Source organism: Camelus bactrianus, chromosome 9 (genome assembly GCF_048773025.1).
Source record: "Camelus bactrianus isolate YW-2024 breed Bactrian camel chromosome 9, ASM4877302v1, whole genome shotgun sequence".
In the NCBI taxonomy this organism is placed as follows: domain Eukaryota; kingdom Metazoa; phylum Chordata; class Mammalia; order Artiodactyla; family Camelidae; genus Camelus; species Camelus bactrianus.
Genome location: NC_133547.1, coordinates 11127973 through 11140615, shown reverse-complemented (window position 1 = coordinate 11140615; position 12643 = coordinate 11127973). Strand labels below are relative to the sequence as shown.

The window sequence follows — 12643 nt, the reverse complement described above, 5'->3', positions numbered from 1 at the left end:
GTGTAGAGCTGCACAGCTCAGGGGGCAGTGGGCGTAGGGGTCCATCATAGAAGGAAAAGGTGGGGAGAGGCAGGAAGATGAGGATGAGGGAGGACTCCGCTGTGTATAACCATGGTCCCCAACATGGATGTACCTCGAAAACATCACACTAAGAGAAAGAAGTCAGACACTAAAGAGCACACATTTCATGATCTGTTTGTATGAAATATGCAGAACAGGCAAATCCAGAAGGACTGAGAGCAGATGGGTGTTGCCAGGGATGGAGCAGAAAGGAGAATGGGGAATGAGGACTGACGGGGACGGGGTTTTCTTCTGGAGTCATGAAAATGTTTGGCACTAGTGATGGTGAGTGCTCAACATTGCGAATGAACTAAATACCACTAAATTATACACTTTAAAATGGTTAGTTACTTGATGTGAATGTCAACTTCATTTTAAACTGTATGTCAGGGGCAGAAAGGAGCTGTGTGAAGAATTTGAGGTCAAGAGCCAGGGAGACAGGGTGTGAATCTTGCTTCTCTATTCACTAGCCATGTGTCCTTGGACAACTGATGCCATTGTCCGGCCTCTGTTTATCCATCTGTATGATGGGCATGACCATTGTGCCCACCACATGGAGCTACTGGAAGGAGGACTCAAGTGAGATTGTGTATGCACAGATCATGGTGCATAAGGAGTTAATAAATGGAAGTTCTCACTGTTCCGAGGAAGAGAGAAGTCACTCAGGGTGAGCTGTGACCTGAGAGGCGGAACGACAGAGAGACCCTGAGCTAAGATTCCCCCTTTAGTCCCAGTTTCTTTATTGTCACCACTTCTTGGATTCTATTAACAGGGGAAAGGAAAACTTCTCTGATACCTTAGAAGAGCTGCAGCAGGATGAGAGGGGGTGAGACTGCAGATGGGACTTTCCCAGGGAGGTGGCACCCAAGGAGTGGGAGGATGCTGGCTTACAGCTGGTCTCTCAGAGGCAGCAGAGAGGGAGAGAATCAAAGGGCCATTCTCTGCAGAGGTGGGGACACACATGACCCTGAAAGGGTTGGACCCCCTTCCCTCAGCCCCTTTGGCGGGGCAGGAAGCGGATCTCGTACGTCGGGGGCACTGTGCCCACACCACTCTCCTTGGGTGTGAGGTCGATGTCCTCGGGGACCATGGGGCTGGCCACGGAGAAGTTCTGGAGGATGGTGGTGAAAAAGATGAATAACTCGGCACGGGCGATGCCTTCGCCAAGACAGATGCGCTTCCCTGTGGGCACAGAGGTTTGCAGTGTTGACAGGGGGCGGATGCACATTCTTTGCCCTGTTGCATCCCAAAGCCCGGACACCTGTGTCCATTGCAATAGATTCGCATGGGATTGGCCCTTAACCTGCAATTCATGGTAGACTCTTAGAGCATTCCCAAACCCTCTGAAAGCAGGTGCAAATCGCTGGGTGGGTATGCCTTGAGCATTTTTCCGGGACAGAGTTTGTAGATACAGTTAGATTTCCAAAGCATTCAGTGGCCCCACAGAACATGAGGAACCACTTCCGTTTGGGTATGTGTGTGTGTGTCTGTGTCTGCGTCCACATGTAGCTGTGTGCATACGTCTGACTTAACATTTTTAATGTCCCTCATATCTCATATGGGAAGAATGGTATCTATCTTGTAGGGCTATTGTGAGGTTAAAGAAGTTAATGTTTGTTAAAATTCTTAGAATAACACCTGGCCCAGACTAAGGATCCTATACATGTAGTTAGTACCTCATGTATGTTTCTCGGTGTGTGTGGTGGGGCATGTGTGTGCGAGGTTTGTATCTGGACTGTCTATGTTTGTGTATCTCTGGGTTTTCTTCTTATCTCAGCCTGAGAGTCATGGCCTCAAGAGTTCTGGAAAGAGCCAAATTGTACATAAAACTGTGAATAGGACTGATGCACATGGGAATGCGCGTCTCTGGCTTCCATCAGATTCTCAGAGGCATGAAGACCACCCCCTTCTCCTCAATAGTTATAAACCACTGGCTTGAAGAGAAATGAGGACAAGGGGAGCCAGAAAAACAGACAGGAACACTGAGAGCCTCTCCCTTGTTTTCATGGTTCTTAATCTGCAAGCCGACAACCTTGGGGAGGTCATTTCAAGGATGCATTTCCAGACATTTCCTAAGCCTTCCAATTTGTTAGACGTTGTACCTGAGTGCAGGTGTCTGGGGGAAGGGTCCACATCTCTTTGGCGTATCCAAAAGTGGGGACATGTGAACTTAGAAATACAGGGCCACAGCTGGTTCTTCTCCTGTAACTGGTTCTGCAACCCAACTCTTCCCGGGCAGCCTGACTCCAGCTCCCTCCCTCCCACCCCGCACTCCCCATCCCTGGGGTGGTCCAGTTGGATGCCCTTTGGCTCTTTTGACACCTTTTGGCTGGCTCTGTCTTTCTGTCCCCAGTCATCTGCCTCAGTCTTTTTCCCTGTCTTTACTTCCTGTCAGGCTCTGTTTCTCTGTTTCTCCTCTTTTTTTCTGCTTTCAGTCTTGCTTAACTCTCTGTCTCTGTCTATTTGGATATGATTTTGTCTGCAGTTCTCTCTTATTTTTCATCTCCCTCTACTGTTCCTTTTTCTCTCCTTCAGTGTTTCTCCTTCTCTGCTTAGGCAACTCTTCTTTTCCTCTCTCTGTTTCTCTCCCCCTTCTTCCTCTCTCTCCTCCTCCTCTCCCTCCATCTCCCTCTATTAGGGTACATTCATTCTCTGTCTCTTTCTGCCACTGTCTCTCCTGTCTCTCTCTCCCTCTGTCTCTCTTTGGCTCTCTCTCTCTGTTTCTCACTCACTCTATCCTTCTCTGTCTGTCTCTGTCTTTATTTACCACATCTCTGCTTCTCTCTAAAGTTAGGACAGGACTATTGAACACAGAAATTGACCCTTACCCCACTACCCAACATGCCCCCTAACTCTCACTTAATATGAAATGAAGGAGGTGGCCATTGCACTAGGCAGAGCCAGGGGCCCTGGGTCTCTGAAGTCACTGGTGTAATTCAAGACTAGGGATTTGATGCTAAAGTAAGGTCCCACTTTTCTCCCAAAGGATGAGGACCCTGGGCATTGGGATTTTTTCTGGGTGGGGCCAAAGAGTAGAGAATGGGGATAGAGACAAGTCAGAGCATGTCAAGACCCTCCCTGCCTCCCCAGTGCCTACAGGACAAATCCAGACTCCCCCCAGTTTTCAAGATCCTGCCCAGCTAAGCAGTTCACCCTTATCCACTTCTGTAATCCACACCCATGTCTTCCTGAGCTCTAGTTTTCCAGATGGACCATGCTGTCTTCACCTTCAGCCTCTGCTCCTGCTCTTCCTGCTGATGGAAGCCTCCAGTGGCTGACTGATGGTCACCCATGATGTCTTAGCTTAGAAGCCAGTGCTTCAGGTAAGCTTTTCCTCACCAACCCACCCAGAGTAGTCAGTCCTTCCTACTTTGTGTTCCCAAAGTCCCCTTTGGAGCACTTATCACAGTTGTGATTAATTATATTAATAATAGTTGCCCCAATGAACACTTACTTTGTGCCCAGCAGTTCTAAGTACATTGCAGGCTGTAATTCATTTAATTAGATACTATTTTGTGACCATATGATTAATGCCCATCTCCCCTGTTGGACTGTAATTTTCCTGGGGCGGGAACTATGTCTTGATGTGACTTGTCTGATGTGCTATCTTCAGTCCCCTCTGAAGCAAGAGATATTTTACACCAATGTGTAAAGAGGTTAAATATAGTCTCCCAAGGTCCAGCTCACTAGGATGTGCCTTGGAGATAAGATCTCACTTCTCAAGCCCCTTCTAAGGCTGTAGTGAAAATGAGATGAATTAATGCAGGGAAAGCAACTGGCACATACTAATTGCTCAATAAACAAAGAACTCTCCTTGATAGTCTCAAGGAGGGGATGGCACTTGCCCTCTGGAATGCAGATCCAGCTTACCTAGGGAGAAGGGCATAAAAGCGTCATTTTTCTTCAGTGCCCCGTTGGCATCCAGAAAATGGTCAGGGTTGAAGGCATTTGGTTTTTCAAAGTAACGGGGGTCATGAAGAGCAGAGCTCAGGATGGGATATACTTCTGTGCCCTGAGGGAGAGTCACAAGATTAAAAGATATTACCATTCTTTCCCCACACCACCTCCAAGAAAGAAAGAAGAAAGAAGGAAAGAAGGAAAGAAAGAAGGAAAGAAGGAAGGAAGGAAGGAAGGAAGGAAGGAAAGAAAGAAAGAAAGAAAGAAAGAAAGAAAGAAAGAAAGAAAGAAAGAAAGAAAGAAAGAAAGAAAGAAAGAAAGGAAGGAAGGAAGGAAGGAAGGAAGGGAGAGAAAAAGAGAAATGAGAGTGATAAAACCAAAAAAAACCAAAAGGTCAAGTTTGGAGATCGAGATCCCAGGATGCCCACACAAAGGAGATGCAGGAGCCCAGTGGGATGATGTACCTTGGGGAGGATGTAGCCTCGGAAGTAAGTGTCTTTGGTGACCATGTGGGGAATGCCAATGGGAATGAGGTCTCCGAATCTCTGAATCTCGTGGATGACTGCGTCAGTGTATGGCATTTTGGCTCGATCCTCAAGGGCTGGTGGGCGGTGTGAGCCAATCACCTGGTCAATCTCCTTGTGGATTCTTTCTGCAGAGGAGTGGGACGAGTGAACCTCATTTAAAGAAGCATTTCAGTAAGGACACTCATTTCTATGGGCCAGTGAACCAGGAAAAAACCTGTAGGAGAGGGTTAGATCATTGCCATCCCCAAGAGTAACCAGCTTGGGGTGGGGGGAGAAAGCTACAAGAACTCTCACCCACTGATGTCTGATGAATGTTACGGATTCTCTCCCAACACGCACAGGTACACACACACACACACACACACGCACACACACACCACAATTTTGCATAGAATTTCAGATTAAAAACTCAAGGCTATGAATCTGTCAAATCTCCTCCTCTAAGATGAGTAGAAAATGAGCTAATATTTATTGTGTGTGTATTACAGATGAGGCATTGAGCTAGGTCCTCAGGAATATTAAAGGAAAACAGATCAATAGATTAACCCAGGAACAACTGGATAAATCAATCAATACATCAATCAGCCAATAACTCAGTGGATTAATTCATGAATGGAAAGGCTGATGAATGGAAGAACATTAATGAATGGATGTATTAGTACTTATCAATCAAAGATTAATTAATGAATCATTAATTAATAAATGGCTCATAGACAAATAAATAAATGAACCTGATTAACCAATAAATCACATGAATGGTTGGATGGCTAAATTTATGATGAAAGAATAAATTTAAAAAATAGGTAAAAAAGGAATAAATAGATGGGTGGATTGAATGGTAGATGAATAAATGAGTGAATTATTAAATAAATAAATAAAAGGATAGATGGATGGGGAACTGAAAGACTGACTGATGGAAGGATTAAGGTATGTAACCTAGTTTTAGAAAAACAGATGGATGCATGAATGAATAAATGAGCCAATGAATCAACGACAAATAGTTCATTCAATGAAGAACTGTTTCAAAGGATCAACAAATGAATCAACCAACCCCAATAAAGAAAGGAAGCACATGTCCTTAGATGAATCGCAGATGAAAGAATCTGGACATATAGGTTAAAGAATGAATGAACAGACTGTTGAATGGGCAGCTGGATGGATGGGTCAGTAGATCTTTAAGTGATGGGAGAAACAGTGGGAAGACAGATTGTCAGATTCTCCATTCTTCCATCCACCAACAAGGCTGGCTTAGTTGGGGGTCATTCAAAACCTGCAGTGCTCTTGGCTTAAGAGGGGAACACTGCCTCTCTCACTCACAGAAGACCCCTAGCTCCATTTCTGCAGCCTCAAAAAGGATCAGAAGACCCCTCCCTTAAGTGGCTGTCCCCAGCCCACTGACCTGTGACATGGGGGTATTTGAGCATGAGCAGGAATCCGTAGCGGATAGTGGTGCTGGTGGTCTCGGTGCCAGCAAAGAAGAGCGACAGAGAATTGTTGATGAGGTTCTCCTCATGGAACTCACTTTTGGGGTTGGACTTCTCCTGGATCCAGAGGAGTGGGGTTCACATCAGGGGAGGCTGGAGCCCTGCCGCTCACACGTCTCTTGGGGTCCCTCCTCCTGTTCTGGGTCTCACCCCATCTGGTCCATTTTCATTCTCCCTATGCTGCGTGTGTCCACCCATGGGGCTCCGTCTCTGTCTTAGTCTCTCTCTGCTCTGTCTTACTCCATTGCAACCCACCTCCTCATCTCTTTGGTGTTTCTGTCTCCCTTCCTCTCCCAGCCTCTTTCTGCCTCTGCAGGTCTTTTCACATGTAGCTGTATTTTGCCCCCTTGTCCTGTATTTCCTGTAACTCTCTCGCTCCTCCCTAGCCTCTCCCTCCTTTCCTCTCCTGCTCTGTTCCCTTCTGACTCCCCCTCCCATCTCCACCCTCTGATCGTCCCTTCCCCTTTTCCTCACTCTTCTACTCCCTTCCCCTCCCTTCTTCTCACCCTACATCTTTTCCTCCCTCCTCCCCCCTCCCACTGCCCTCTCCCAAACCCCACTTTGTCCATGCGGAGCAGGTAGGTGTCGATTAAGTCCCGGGGGGCCCTGGGGTCCAGGGTTTCACGGTGCTTCTGCACATTGCGGCCAATGAAGTCTTTGATTTCCTGCAGGTTATTGTAGATATGCCTGTGTGTGCCAGGAAAGTGCTTCAAGATGCTGGAGTAGAGCTCGAACAGCTGCGGGAAAGAAGGAGCTGTGAGGTCCTCCTAGGGCTGAGCTAGCCCATCACAGGGAGGGGCAGCCCGCCGCCCCCACCCTACCCCTGCCCTAGTACCTCCAAAAGAGATCTCTGTCTCCTTCTGTCTTTGTCTCTCCATCTCTCTCTCTCTCTCTCTCTCTCTCTCTCTCTCTCTCTCTCTCTCTCTCTGTATTGGAGTCCCTCACTCATTGATTTTATGTCTCCTTTGATTTGTTATTCTCACATTTCCTCTTTCTGCATCTTTCTGCCCCATCCTCAAGTCTTTTTGTTGGCCTCTGCCCCGCCTCTCTCTGTCTCTCTCCTTTCCACCTCTCCTTTTCTCCATGTGTTTCCTTCGCATCCTCCCTCTGGGCTTCTACCTCAGCCGGTTCATCTGTTTTGCTCAAACCTCTCTGACCCTTTCCACCTCTCACATCCCCCTTGCTTGGTCAGACACTGATAACATGATGCTTATACAAGACAAAGCTGCTGACTACTTAGGACTAGTTATCTATTTTGCAGCGTATGTCTCTTGCTTTGCCTGATGAGAAGTGTAATACCTAACTTGTCACAAACAATTACAAAAAATGCAGAAACGTATAGAGTACGATATAAAATTCCTTCTTAATCTTTCTAGAAATAACCATTGTTAACTGTTTGGGAACTCTTTTCAGACTTCTCTCTCCATGGTTCTCTGTGGGAGGAGAAAATTGAAACCACCTGTTGGGCTTGTAGCAAATACTCAGCCTGGACCCCTTTCCAGATTTTCCAGAGCAGACTTTCCAGTAGGAGGTCATGGGCATTTGTATTTGTGACAATCCTATGTGTGAATCTGACACACAGTCCTGGTTAAGCACAGTAGCCAGGCATACTGTTCTATAGTTTAATTCTTTAACTTAATATACAATAGGGGTATTTCCCGGTTAGTTGAGAAAGAGAAATTTTATTATTTTGTTTTAAAAGAGGAGCATATTACTTTGTAATCTGGGAGACATTTTTCTTAAAAACAGAAAGATGGAAGGGAAATGGGGAAAATGAAGAAATGTGGTTCCTTATTTTCATGTATCCTTGAATTTCTTCAAGTAAGGGACTTTGCCAAAGACAGAGGCGAAGATTCAGAGGAATCAGGGGCAGAAGAGTAGACCAGAAAAGTAGAGAGCCTGAAAGTCTGATTTAGTGTCTCTCTCTCTGATTCTCTGTTTCTGCCTCCTCCATCATTCCCTTTTCTTCCTCTTAGTCTCTCAGTTCCTGTTTCCCCCGTCTCTCCTTCCCTCCAGGTCTCTGTGTCCCTATCTCTCTCTGCTGTCTTTGCCCTTCCTTCAGCTCAAAGCTGCATTTCGGCTCCCCCAAAGCAGATCACCCTCATTCCCCTGCCTGGATGTCCACCCCTTCCCCACCCTCCCTCTCCCGGACCTGACTGGACAAGGAGCTGATGAGTGAAAAGGACTGAAAGATCAAGTCCAGCATCCTCAGGAACTCGGGATCTCTGTAGTCGAAGCGTTCTCCAAAGACGATGGAGCAGATAATGTTGGAGGTGGCGGATTGGAAGAAGAAGGTGGGGTCTCTGAGAGCTCCTAGGGGGAAGAGGCGGGGGTCACAGGACACGGACTCAGATGCCTGGAAGCATTTGACTGCTGCCCCATCTCTGTGTGACTCTCCTCCGCCACTCAGTAATGACAAAGAAAACAAGAATAGTAACAGCTAACAGTCGCTAGCCCATGTGATGTGCCAGGCCCCATTCTAAGCACTTCACATAATATTTAAGTCTCACCTCAAATGTGTTTAGAAGACGCAAAGCAGGCGTTCGATCAACTGTGTGTGCAAATGAAAAAATCTGCTCTCCCTGCCCTTTATCTGTCATCTCCTTTGTCTACCTCAGGAGCTCTCTGGTCTCCAGGGAATCGTTCTGCACTTGTTGGTTGACATCTATTCTTGCCAGGCCTGCCCCAGTTGGAGGGAGGATGGGCTGTGAGCCAAGAACGTCGGGTTGGTGCAGCCTCTCTCCCTGGGTCTCACCCGTCCATCTTCTCTTGTGCCCCTGCAGACCCTTTCCTGAGCCTGTCTGTCTCCAATTTTCTGTGCCTCTTCTCTCTGCCATTGTTTCTTTTTTTTTTTCTCTTTTACAGATTCTTTTTTATTAGAGGTTATTATAAGATATTGAATATAGTTCTTTGTTCTATACAGCAGGAACTTGTTTATCTATTCTTAATATGAAAGAGATCATATATATGTGAATAACTGAATCACTGTGCTATACACCAGAAACTAACACAACATTGTAAATCAACAAGACTTCAATAAAAAAGAGAAAAAAATGTAAATGGATTAAATGCTCCACATAAAATCTGCCATTATTTCTTTCTGCCTCTCAGAGTCTCTTCCACTCTTTCCCTCTTTGTCTTGGTTCCTCATCTCTGTCCCTTTCTTCTCTCCATCTGAATCACTCTGTCTCCTCCTTTCTTCTCAGTCCCTCTGTCCCTCTTCCACTGTCGCTCCCTGTGGCTGCCTCCGCCCCTCCCTCCCAGCCTCTACACTAAAGAAAGGACCATGTCCCCTTATGTCACACACACACACACACACACACGTTTATGAGGAATCCAAAATCAACCAGAAGTGCCCATCAATCTTCCCAAGAGCAGAAAATCCCCGCTGACCCCGTGTTCACTACCAGCTCGTCAGCAGTTCACTCAAGGAAGGGAACATTCAGTTTATCATTTTCAAAATATCTGTAGCTTTCCCTTTTCTCTCTTTACTTTCTTTTTATATAAGTCCTGTTTGAGCCTTTAATAGAAGCAATCAACCATGAGTTGGTTTCCCTGAACACAAGTAACAACATGCTAATTAATATCTGAGTTTATGTCTTTGAGTTGTTCTTTTTTCAAATTTTATTGAAGTATAATCAGTTACAATGTGTCAATTTCTGGTGTATAGCATCATGTCCCAGTCATGCATATAAATACATATATTTGGTTTTTATATTCTTTTGCATTAAAGATTATTACAAGGTATTGAATATAGTTCCCTGTGCTATATAGAAGAATTTTTTAAATATATTTTTATATATTGTGGTTAACATTTGCAAATCTCAAGCTTCCAAATTTATCCCTTCCCACAGTAACCATAAGATTTTTTACTATGTCTGTCAGACCCCCACTGCGAGTCTGCTTCTTAAGGCTACACTCCCTGCATCTTTCCTGCTCCCTGCATTTCTCTCCTACCCATCTCTATCCAACTCTCGGCCCCGCTCTCTGTCCCTGCTCCTCAGTCCGATGGTCCCCCCAGCTCTGGCTTTTTCTCTACGTCTCTTTCTCTGCCCACGTGTACTCCTCTTTCCTTCAGTTGCTATGCACCCACAGTTTCATTGTCTTGCTCTCCTGCCCAGGCCCCTGGGGCTCACCCTGGGTGTTCTGCAGCTCCTTCACCAGAAACTGAGCCTCCTCCTGAATCCGCTCCTCCACAGTCCTCTTTCCCATCCCAAAGTCCCTCATGGTGGCCAGAGAGAATCGTCGAAGGGCCTTCCAACGTTCCCCGTTGGCAAAGACCACACCTGGGGGTTGAGGAGAGGCATGGGTTGCAGAAGAAGTTGGAAGGAGACTCCGGGTCCCTCTCAATCCCTCATCCTCCTTCCCAGACTCACCCACCCCCATCCCCATTCCCTCTTTCCTTCCTTATGCCTCTGAGTCCCTTACCATATCCTTGGAATACTGAGTCCACGACGGCGATTTGCGCCCGGCCAGAGAAGGCCTCAGCCTGGTCCACCAGGGCCTCCCGCACGGCATCTGTCCCACATATCACAACGACTGGTCTTGGTCCCAGGTACACCGTGAAGACATCCCCGTATTTTTCTTGCAGCTGCCAAGCATAACCATGGCCAGGGTTGCTTTTTGTCAGTATGCCCCTCCGTGGCCATCCCAGTTTTAAACCATTAAAACACTTCCATATACATTGGTGATTAGCCACTGCCCCAAGACCTTCCACCTCACTGCCTTTCTGCTTCTCAGGACCCAGCAACTAAAGGATTAATCCGTGAACCAGCCCTGTCCACATGATCGGTTGGTGCCTTAAGCAGACCAGATGGTTACATAGCCCTCATATCACCCCTACTCAGGTGATATTAGTTGAGTCTAGTCAGATCTCCCCCTGCATCTCAACTAAAGAATCATCCTTCCTGTGACCCAACTTCAACCTCTGGCTGCCGCCTGACAATTTCCCCAGAGAACTACCCTGAATTACCCACCCACATGGAGAACATGAAGGGAAAGTGATGGCCTTCTGGGAGTGATCATGAAATATGAAAAATCATAATATCCTTTCAGCCATTTGGGAAACTGCTCAGCAGTATTTACTGAAGCTGGACGCAGGTATACTCAGTGACTTGGCAACTTCACTCAGATACACACCCAACAAAAATGTGTGCACGTGTTCACCAAAAGAAAAAACGAGGAGATTCACAGACGTTCAGCAACATAGGTAGAGAATAAATAAATAGTCATGTAGTCATGTCGTGGAATACTATACAGCAATCAAAAAGAACAAACTACCACTAACCCCACAACAGAAATGAAACTAACAGGCATCATGTTGAGTGAAAACAACTCAGACCCAGAAGACTCCATGTGTCATCATTCTATTTATATGAAGTTCAAAAAGATAACAGGAGCCTATGGTGTGAGAATAGTGGGAGGATAGTGACTAGAAAGGGGATGGACATAAGGAGGGTCTCTGGGGACAGAATGTGTTGTTACTTATCTGTATGTCAACTATGTGACTATGCTCATTTGAGAAAATTCACTGAGCTGAGCACTTACGATTTGTGCACTTTTACCCTAAATGTGAAACTTCAATTAGAAGTTGGCTTAAGCGAGGGAAGGGTACAGCTCAAGTGGTAGAGCACATGCTTAGCATGCGTGAGGTCATGGGCTCAATCCCCAGCACCTCCATTTAAATAAATAAATAAACCTCTCTGACTTCTCCTCCCACGCACCCCCTTCGCTCACACAGATCCAGCCTCCCTGTTGTCCCCAAACATGCTGAGCCTGCTCCTGCTTCAGGGCCCTTGCACCGACACCTGTCTCTCCCTGGTACCTTCCACCTGCATCTTTCAGGGTATCTGCTGTCTTCTGTTGCCAGAGGAGAAACCTATCTGATTGGTGCCATCAGCCCTTTTTCTCTCCCTTCCATTGGCAGGCGGACACCCAGGGACTTGGTGGAGGGAGGCAGAGGAATGTGAAATTCTACTCCCCTGGCTCACATCCAGACACTTGTTCGTGCCCACTTGCCTGTTCCAGGGACAGGGCCCGTACACCTCCAACTGAGCAGGGACACCTCTGGCTGCCTGACCACCAAGCACCATGCTTCAGCTCCATGCACCTTCCTCACCCGCCTTCCCACACCCCACCCCTGAGCCTGGAAGGATACCTCATGCCTTCAGGGGAGGGATCCCAGGTACAAAGTCAGGGGGCCACCCTCAGACACCATCCATCTTCATCTCACCTTCAGGAAAGATTTAAGCAGGCCTTTTTTGTCCACCTGCAGAATGTTCCCCAGCAAGGGCAGAGGACGGGGGCCTGGTGGGAGGTGGCCATGGGCCTTTGGGCGGCCTCTGGCCAGGAGAAGCAGGAATCCCACAAGCAGAGCAAGGAGGAGGAGCACGCTGAGGTCCATGGCCCCGGTCTGGTAGACTTCCCCCTCACTGCAGCCTCTGAGCTGAGCCTTTTATTCTGAGCCTGCCTCCCCACCCAGTTGTGTAACTTCATTCCTTCCCTGACATCACCCAGGAATATGCACTTGACAGAGAGGTGCTAGGAGCCCATACTTCCTGCTCTGGCTGCCAGGCGACCTATTCATCCCCTACCTCTGCTGCTCTACCTGGGTGCTGGCAGAGATCCCATGCTAGACACTCCAAGGTCCACGTGTGTGCGTGTGTGTGTGTGTGT

The 12643-nt window shown here is 47.1% G+C and overlaps 1 protein-coding gene across 1 annotated transcript; it reads right to left on the bottom strand.

The window, feature by feature from the left end:
• Window positions 1-162: 162 nt before the first annotated feature.
• Window positions 163-12408, bottom strand: LOC105062875 (cytochrome P450 2B4). Its single transcript, XM_010947290.3, has 9 exons — window positions 12201-12408; window positions 10397-10559; window positions 10105-10254; window positions 8121-8281; window positions 6529-6705; window positions 5884-6025; window positions 4422-4609; window positions 3931-4072; window positions 163-1242 (listed from the first exon to the last, which is right to left on the bottom strand). The coding sequence occupies exons 1-9, from the start codon at window positions 12369-12371 to the stop codon at window positions 1052-1054; spliced, it is 1485 nt and encodes a 494-aa protein (XP_010945592.1). The 5' UTR covers window positions 12372-12408; the 3' UTR covers window positions 163-1051.
• Between the last annotated feature and the right edge of the window lie 235 nt (window positions 12409-12643).